This window comes from Haemaphysalis longicornis, unplaced genomic scaffold (genome assembly GCF_048455015.1).
Source record: "Haemaphysalis longicornis isolate Haplotype H1 unplaced genomic scaffold, Haemaphysalis longicornis Haplotype H1 scaffold_5, whole genome shotgun sequence".
NCBI classification, from domain to species: Eukaryota; Metazoa; Arthropoda; class Arachnida; order Ixodida; family Ixodidae; genus Haemaphysalis; species Haemaphysalis longicornis.
This window is the reverse complement of record NW_027526385.1, coordinates 73,017,284-73,026,808: the sequence shown is the minus strand read 5'-3', so window position 1 is coordinate 73,026,808 and position 9,525 is coordinate 73,017,284. Positions and strand designations below refer to the sequence as shown.

At 43.7% G+C, this 9,525-nt stretch overlaps 1 protein-coding gene across 2 annotated transcripts; it reads left to right on the top strand.

Annotated features, from left to right (window-relative positions):
* Positions 1–154: 154 nt before the first annotated feature.
* LOC144138436 (uncharacterized) lies at positions 155–8,885 on the top strand. 2 transcript variants are annotated; one of them, XM_077670712.1, is made up of 3 exons: positions 155–484; positions 1,816–1,961; positions 5,448–8,885. In XM_077670712.1, the coding sequence occupies exons 1-3, from the start codon at positions 244–246 to the stop codon at positions 6,444–6,446; spliced, it is 1,386 nt and encodes a 461-aa protein (XP_077526838.1). In that variant the 5' UTR covers positions 155–243; the 3' UTR covers positions 6,447–8,885. The 2 variants fall into 2 exon arrangements, with proteins under 2 accessions (XP_077526838.1, XP_077526840.1); XM_077670714.1 differs by having other exon boundaries at positions 174–283.
* The last annotated feature ends 640 nt before the right edge of the window (positions 8,886–9,525 follow it).

The window sequence follows — 9,525 nt, the reverse complement described above, 5'->3', positions numbered from 1 at the left end:
CGATTGTAATAACCTTGTCTTAGCTCTAAAAAAACAGTGTTAAAAACTAATACAAAAAGCATCATTGTTGTAGTGCTTTTGTTTTGCTTTTGTTTTTTGAGCGTTGTTCAGTGTAACTACGCGAACCCGTGTTTGTGCTGGCCACCTAGCGGCAGTCGCGAGAATCGTCCTAATCAGGTCCGGTTGCATGCTTCTCCGTTGCTCAGAGCTCTGTGTTACCGTCGCATCTCCGTAGTAGTGGTGATGCCGCCGAAAGAAGAGCCAAAGACGAAAAAACGGACGTGTAAGGAGTTCTGCTGCGTCCCCTTTTGCGTGTCGGCGCGCTGGAAGGACAGAAGTTTGTCCTTTCACCGCTTCCCGCGAGAAGCAGATGACGCACCGCGCAGGGCGTTGTGGATCCGTAACTTACGGATTGGAAAAGAGGTTACGCCAACTATGCAAGTTTGCTCAAAGCACTTCGCTAAAGAGGACTACTTCCTTTCAGGTCAGCAGCCACTAGCTTTTTTTTATTATTATAATGAATTGGAACATGGCATACCCGCGGCGTACCCCTTTCGGCGCTAAATATGTCAATTGGCGCACGCCGTATCGCCTTCCATGTTTACGTTTAAGCGCAGGTGCGCTTCTTGTTAAGTCATTTCCCGAAAGTATACTGTATGTAAGTACAAACACCTGCAGTGATCCGTGCGCCTTTTAGGTTGTTGGTGGTGAAACAATTTCTTTTTATTTCTAAAAATGCTAGCTGTGTAACAGTTAGATCAGTCTTGCTGCTTTTTCCACTGATTTCAAACACGTCATTTTTTTAATCCAGTCAATTAGTTCCCAAGATAATTAGAGATAATTAGCTATTTTTTTAGGAACCAGTTTTAGTTCCAGTCAATGCGCAGGAGTAAACGCTTCCTATAATGCATTCACCACTGTTCATAAGTACTAGCAAATATGAAGATCACAGTTTCATGACTACCACCGTTTGGTTTATTTCTCCTAAAAAAATGGCTAATCTCTATCTTGGAAAACAAATTGAATGACTAAAAAATAATGACGTATTTGAAATCAGTGGACAAAAGCAGCAAGACTGATAATTGCTTCACAGAGTTTATAAATGAAAAAAAAAATATTTAAAGACTCACATCCTCAAGTGCAACATTGCGTTTGTTTTAATCAGAGATCTTCGTGAACACGTACGTGCGAACCAAATAAACTTGGATCTCAAAGTGGAGAATTATGAATTCGCGAAAAAAAAACAACTTACTGGTAATTTCAGGGGTGCTCTGAGTGTCAAGCCATTAAAAATATAGCCCGGTTGCACGCAGCTTTACTTTGCCCGCAGCTTCCCAAAGCCCTAGGCATTGCGCCATGGCATAAGATGTTTGCTTTACTCTCAGTGACTAAGGCATTGTGCTGCTGAGCACGAGGACGCTGGTTCTATTCCCGGCTGCGGCGGCCACTTTTCTGATGGAGGCGAAAAGCAAAAACGCCTGTGTGTTCGAGATTTCGGCGCACAATAAAGGTCCCCAGGTGGTGAAAATTAATCGCCTTCATTACATCGGCACATTAAACCCTACAATCAGTCAAGATGTTCGCTTTATAAGTTCATTCAGCACCTGCAAACTACATGCTCTCATCATTCTGACAGGAAAAGCCAAACATTTTCTGCGAAAAGTCCAGAGCAATTCCATGTAAACTAATTTGTTTCAAACAGACCTTGTTTTTTCAGTAGTGAGCCGATATGTGCTATGGTTTGGGCTTAAATTTTCTTGTCGCAGCATGATTAAATAGTGGCCTGACTAATGATAGCCTGGACTGATTTTTCAGGTTTCGTGGCGAAGAGGAAGGTGCTAAAGAAGACAGCAGTTCCAAGCCAGAACCTGCCAAAATCTTCGACCCATGACGTGAAAGCTGCTCGTCTTCAACAGCTGAGTGCAGAAGGGCAGCAAAGAAGAATGCAGCGGTCGACCTCCGTAAGCATTAGCTGAAAATATTTCTGAATCAGCTGGCAGCTGTAATACCCATGCCACACATACATGAAAAATAACATGAAGTGCTTAATGTCTTAAGTTTAAAGGGCCCCTGAAGACGGAATACAAGTTCGTTTTATTCGAAAGATTTCGTGTTCTATAGTGCCCCCCGCAAGTAAGCGAAGCTCTATTCACTGCAACGTTAATAAATTTAAGCTAAAATTTTTATTCTCCCGCCAAAACGTGTGTTTGAATAACATTTGCAATGACATCATAAGAACAGGTCTCTCAGCTAAACTTGGTGTGGAGCGGAGACTTGCTTACTGTTAGTCAACCTAGATGCCGCCACCACATCGCGGCAAGCCGTTTTCTACCTTTGGTTTGTTTGTGACCATATTTAAACCTGGCTTGTTTTTTTTTTTTTGTCGTGGAGAAAATCGTTCCATGAAACATGGTGCTCACTCAACAAATGTGGTCACTTAAGACATTGTCGCTTGTGTCTATCGGCCAGTGTTGTCTGAGACAACCCCAAAGCCCCGCAGTACTGTGCATCAAAACCAAGCATAGTGCGCGCAGTACCGACAGCAGTGCGCATCAGCACTTCTATGTTTACGTGTGCTTTCGTAACTTTCAACGTTTGTCCCACCATTCTTATTGATGTAAAAAGAATGTGCCCTAAATTTAAGCGCATACAGCTTGTTCGGCAAGCTTATAAGCTCTGCCTACGTAATTTGCGTTTGCTTTTGCCGGCCTCTGCCAATCGCAGAGCTGGCTGGTGTGACATCATAGGTTCTGTTGCGGGAAATGAGCAAGTGGATCGCTCGGCCATTCCGTTTTTTCCGAATTATGTAACTTATTTGAGCGAAGTTTACGTTAAAAGTGGTGTCAGTATAATTCTAACGAGGCAATCTTTTGAATGAACCAAACTTGCATTTTGTCTTGAACTGCATTGAACTGCAGATTGGTCAGTTAGTGAAAACGTGGTTCCCTGCTTATAAGAGACATCTCGTATAAGAGACAGAAACTGCTCCCCTGTACGTGTCTCTTATAGAGGGGTTCAAATGTATTTGCCTTTAGCCATTAGCCATCAGAAAAACAGGTGCAGCTCGCATACATTAAAGCTGCAACTTTTGCTGTGAAATTCCTTAGCCGCGTGTCGGCATTATGGGCATGGATTGACTGTTAAACATGTTTTACATTTACACGGACTGTGTAGGCAACCTACAATTTTGCTCCATGGGAGGTTATTAGAGTAACACTCATGCCAATTTTCAGTGTAAACGTCATTTAAATAAGCTGAGAAAGTGTGAACATAGAATTATGCTCAGAAGTTACTTCCTTGTACTTGTAGTGCTGTAACTAGAATGACTGGCACTAATTCTCTGGGCTCGCAGCTTGAACTTGCTGCTTCAGATTAAAAGCTGTTATTTCGAAGCATGCAGCGAAAGCTTATAGTTAAAAGACATTGATGGAATCAACATCTCAGGTGACCATGCGGTTAAAGGAGCCATGCAGACAAAACACAAGTTTGGTTCATTCGAAAGATTGCCTCTTGAGAATCATACTGACACCACTTTTAACGCATACTTCGCTCAAATAAGCTATTTAATTATGAGGAAAAAAAATGGCCATGTGATCCACTAGCTCATTTCCCACAACAGTGATGTCATATGCCCAGCTGTGCGGCTGGCTGAGGCCGGCAAAAGCAAACGCAAATTAGGCATGGCTTATAAGCTTGCCGAACGAGCTATTTGCGCTTAAATGTAATACATATTCATTTTGCAGAATTAAAAATAGTGGGGCAGACAATGAAAGTTACGAAAGTGCACGTAAACATAGAAGTGCCGATGCGCACTGCTGTTGGTACTGGGTGCACTATGCTTGTTTTAGCTGAACATCAGTCCGTTGCTTTGGAGTTGTCTTGCACGACACTGGCCGGTCGTTATAAGCGACGTTGTCTTACGGGAGCATGTTTGTCGGGCATACCCAGTGTTTCACGAAATGATTATTTTCTACCGTAACAAAAACAAACCAGGTGCAAGTACGGTCAAAAAGAAAGTAACGGCGGTCAACGGTGCACGGCTCAGTATGGTAGCGCCATCAGGGAGGACTGACGGTAAGCAAGGGGGCAGAGCCTAATGACGCACTGGAAGTTTGTTTAAATACCTGCCCTCATGACATCAGAGCACACATGTCACGAAAACACACGATTTGGCGGGAGAATGAAAGTTTCAACTGAAATTGATTCATTTCTCAGTGAACACGGCATCGTTTGCTGCCGGACAAGTGCTGTTGGCAGTATATAAAACACGAAATGTTTCGAATAAAACAAACTTGTATTAGATACGACTGCATCTCATTCACTCGCCTTGTCCCTCCATACGGCGTTGTTGTCCACTGCATTCCTATTCCTAACTGCACTGCATTCCTATTGACCTGCCCTCCGACTAGAACACTCTACATGCTTTCGATCCTTTCTGTCCATGATCTGCATAACCCCCTCTTTTTTTTCTTCCCTTTCATTTTCTTTGTACATTCCCTTTTGTATGCTGCGCAGAAAAATCCTGAAGAAAAAAAAAATCAAGCCAGAGGCAAATGTCGCGAGCGGTGAGGATGCTGCGTAATTTCAGACTTGCACATTATTCATTAGGTGGCGCTACAACTTTTTTTAAGTGCAGAGCACTTCAGGGGCTCGCCTTGTTGTCGCAGCTTGCTCGCTGGACCCAAGTACAGCCACACGGTGTTCTGTCGTCGCGGTGTAACCCAGAGGCTTCACCCGCCGCGGTGGCTCAGTGGCTAAGGCGTTGCGCTGCTGAGCACGAGGTCGCGGGTTCGATTCCCGGCAGCGGCGGTCACTTTTCTGATGGAGGCGAAAAGCAAAAACGCCCGTGTGTACGAGATTTCGGCGCACGATAAAGATCCCCAGGTGGTCAAAATTAATCCGGAGCCCTCCACTACGGCGCGCCTCATCGCCTGCGCTGCATCAGCGCGTTAAACCCTACAATCAATCAATCAATCAACCCAGAGGCTTCGAAAGCCAAGTGGTTTATATAGTCATAAGCGTTCGAAACTCATGAACCGCTGGCACTTGCAATACGTCTCCTTGTTGTTTAGCACAAAGAAAACTGCAGGTAGATTATAGGCAAAATATACGTAATTAACCGGCAGCGTCCGCGTTCACTTAGTAGTTAAGGAACGCTCGTTGGGTTGGTTTTTACATAAGCGAAAAAAAAAAAGTGGCATTGCAACGCCGGCACATGCGGGAGGAAAAGCGAGCACAAAAAGAACACAGCTCCCGCTGGCGCAGTTTCAGGCAGGGGGCGCGCGAGTACTGCGGAGGCGGGAAATTTGAATTGCATTGGGTGGTAGCAGTGAGCGGATAACGGCGCTACAGCCCATTATGGCGAATCACTGGTCTTCAGTTCCGACAGCTTTCACATTGAGTGGGTTGGCTTTAACTTTTTCGTGTTTTTTTTTTCTTTTTCGCAGGAAGTGCATGAGGGCCCCAGTTTCACCCCTGAAGAAGAAGATGCTGCGAGGGCCCTTGCAGAACTGTTGTCAGAAGCCCACGCAAAAGTTGATAAGGCTGTTCAAGCAAAATCAGGAGCACTTGTGCACAGATTTGTCGACACCCTGGACGATTCAAATGTGAATTCCTTTACCGGATTACCTTCAATGGAGTTCCTGAAACGTTTGGTTACTGCCTACAAAAAAGTACAGCTGGTGCGCGCACACAGCCGTATTACTGCCGAGGACCGGGTTGTGCTAACATTGATAAAGTTAAAGCACAATGTATGCAACACATTTTTGAAGGACCTGTTCTGTTGTTCACTGACGAGCTGCTCAGAAACCATAGAACAGACAACACTAGTCCTTTCAGCTATTCTGTCGTCAGTGATTTCACTGCCCTTGAAGGAGGAGGTTCTTGAGAACACGCCACAACACTTTCGTCACTTCCCAAACGTGGTGGTCGGCTGCATCGAGATACCGGTGTCACAACCTAACCGCCTAACCTGTGCATTGCGCTGTTACTCCACGTATAAGAAAGAATTCACCTGCAAATACATGGTCAGTGTGACACCCGAAGGGGTAATTGCACAAGTCAGTCAAGGTTACGGTGGTCGGTCATCCGACATAGCCATGTTCGAACAGAGTGGGCTTCTTGAACTGCTAGATCCGGTGTCAGATGCTGTGATGGCTGATCGTGGATTCCTCATTGACGACTGCTGCGCAGAGCGCCTTGTCGGGTTGGTGCGGCCACCTTTTGAGAAAAGCCGGCAACTTTCCGGATGTGACGCTGTCCGAACTCAAGAGATTGCGTCGGCAAGTGTGCACTTTGGCCGCGTAATACAGCGAATGAAAGCTTTCAAAATTTTGACAACGAGGGTTCCCTGGAAGCTGGCCAGCCGACTTGACCAAATAGTGACCATAATTGCTGGGATCACTAACCTGTCGGCACCGGTACTTGCATCCCACGAGTTCACGTAAAGAAGCACCATAGCGATGACGTTTACATTTTTTTTTACATGACTGGACAAGACTTGAATGCAAGGAATACTCCACTTGAGGCCTAAGATCAGATTCTTGGGTTTAATGCGCCGGATCAGTGCCTGGGATATCAGTTGAACTGTACTGGAGGGCTGCAGATTAAATTTGACCGCCTGGGGATCTTTAACAAGTGCTTAAATCTTGACACACCTTTTCGCTTCTTGCCTTCATCTGAAAAGCAGTCGCCAATGACTGTGAAATTGAAGCCCGCGTCCTTGGGCTTAGCAGCACAACAACACAGCCACCGGGGTGGGTTACTTAATCTTTAAGGCTTAAAGTACCTAAGTAACTAAAATTTGTGTACCTGAGTTTCAGTTGAAGGGACAGTTTCTCTGAAGTGCTCTAAAATTGAAATCGTGCGAAGTGAAGTGCCGTCACATAGTGAAAGCTGTTTTAGAGGAATTGCCGTGTCTCTCCTTACAACCTGCAAAATCATGTCTAAGGAATGTAGCCTCTGTTCAAGCTGCAAGGTAAATAAAAAATATATCCACGTTGAACGCATCTGCGGAAGGGCTGGGCAGTATGGCCGTTGTAATAGTATCTTCGAGATACTTTGCAACATTTGTATTTATGTATTAAGATACATTTCATAAATGTATTCGCATCTCAGTCATGAAATAATTTTGTGGTGTTTTCAATGTATCACGATACTCGAGCAAGTATAGAGGCATTTTATCGCATTTATTTGTCATGAAACAAAAGACCCACTTTGTCTTTATTTTTTTATTTTTTTTAAGTAGGAGCCATACCTTCTGCTTTATTAAGCGCTTTCCTTTTGACAGCGCGTGGCTTTCTTTTTTGTGGTCAACAGGGTTAGATTAAGCAGGCACCGAGAAGACTTCCTAGGTTGTGTGCTGGGTTTGTCTTGTCACACGACAGTAAGGCAATGCAGACAGGATGCACATGCCTGAAGACTAAGCCGTAATGAATGTTATGTGTGAGCATTCTTGGGCTGAATTGGGTTTCCTTGAACTGCATGGCTTACAGGAATCAGTGAGTTTTATGTACATACAAAGTGCTTCGTAGCCACTTATTGTGGATTGCCGAGTCTGGTGGCTTGGGAAACGGCTCCATTTAAGGGTCAAATCAAGTCGGATAAAATAAGGCTCTCCCAAGTGTGCTTGTCAGTCCCAAAAATGAACGATGATGCACAAACAGCGATGTTTTAACAAAAGCTTGATGTGGACAAGTTGGTACATTATACGCTTAAAAATTACTCGGCGCTAAAACAGGGATGAAGAAGAAACACGTACACACAACTCAGTGTCGTAACTTCCAACTAGATTTTATTGAAAAAAGATGCGCATATGCACAAAACCTAAAATGCTAAGAACATTTTGATGTCAAAGTGCATCACGTTTCTAAAAAGGCTACTCCTTTATCTGGCAGCGATATGGACGGACACAGGCAGGGGATAACTGTGTTAGTACTCCGTCCATATCACTGTCAGATAAAGGAGTAGCCTTTTTAGAAACGCGGTGCACTTTGACATCAAAATGTTGTTAGTATTTTAGTTTTTGCGTATTTATCCCCTCCCTGTCTCCATCCATATCTGTATCACATAAAGCAGTAGCCTTTTTAGAAACGTGATGCACTTTGACGTCACAATAGTCTTAGTATTTTAGTTTTGTGTATATAAGCAGCGTCTTTTTTCAATAAAAGATCTTGTTGGATGTTCGGCCCTGTGTTGTGTGTACATGTTTCTTCTTGGTCCCTGTTTTAGCACCGAGTAATGTTTAAGCGATGTTTTGTTGCCAGGCATCTCTCCCGTCCTCCCAACTTAGTGTTTCATTCTGGTCAATGCTGCGGTGGATCCTCCAATCTGGTGCCTTAGTATCTGGAAACCGATTTCCTGTGTCTCTGGCCAGCCTGCGTGATGACATTTTGTGTGAGCAATGTGCTGAGCCCAAGGATTTCGCTTGCCCCATCGTCTGACCGGGCCATCGAAGTAGATTGGTGTCACGTTGATGGGAAAAAAAGTGGGCGTTCAGCCCAAGGGTAGGAGCTAAATATTCCAAAGTGTACTTAAAAGTACATTTACTTCAATACTAGTCACTAAGTAACACAAGATGTGTGGAGTTTCTTTACGTCAAGGACATTGTTGGAGTAAATTAGTGCTGCAAAATAAATTGTCAGAAGAGCAGATGTCAAGGAAGCAGTACACTGACGTGCACAGTCTTTGATACTTTTGAAAATGTGTTTTTGTTCAAGTGCAATAATATTGCTTCCTTGTTTGTGAAATGCAGTTGTGTGTTTTGTGTTGATGGTTCACTGTATCAGTGATTCAGTTTCGTGTCGTGTGTATGGTTTGGTATGCACAACTCTGTTTAAACGAATTTTTACAACATGAAGTGTCTCAAATAAAAATGTTTTTTTGTGTGTCTGTTTTTCAAACTGTGTTCCGAAATCCGAAATAGTACTCTTCTTGTGTTACCAGAAGTGTCTCTGAAATATCACATACATCTTACGTCAACATTAAATGTACCTCAGTATTTGCTTTAGCTACCCAACAGATCTATCGTGATATTTGCATCCCAAAATACTTTTTGAGGCATCTACACCAAGATCTGCTTTGTGGTCACCACAATTTTTCTGCAAGTGACGTGTGTTGGGTCTCGCCGCTGACTCTGGGTGCAGCATGTGGTATGTGGTTTATATGACTGAATTTTTTTACAAAAGTGAAATGCAACTTCAACCATTATTCTACTGGGACTAAAACTGAAAGCACTGTATACCAAACAATACACTTACGATTATAATGAAGTCCATGCTAAGTAAGAAGCACAATGTTTACTTTGCGTGGTGGGTTCCTCACCCGCTTGCAAGAAAGTGACGCACCGCACGCACAAATTTATATTCAAGGGAACCTAATAGTTCAGTCGGAACAACATAACACACAATTGCTTGCTTACCACGTCACAATTCCCAGTTTTCCTAGGTCACTTCAAAACTGTGCACTAACATTTGTGTGCTGAATTTTTTCCCCCTTTTTCTAAACAACAGAACGAATACAAAATAA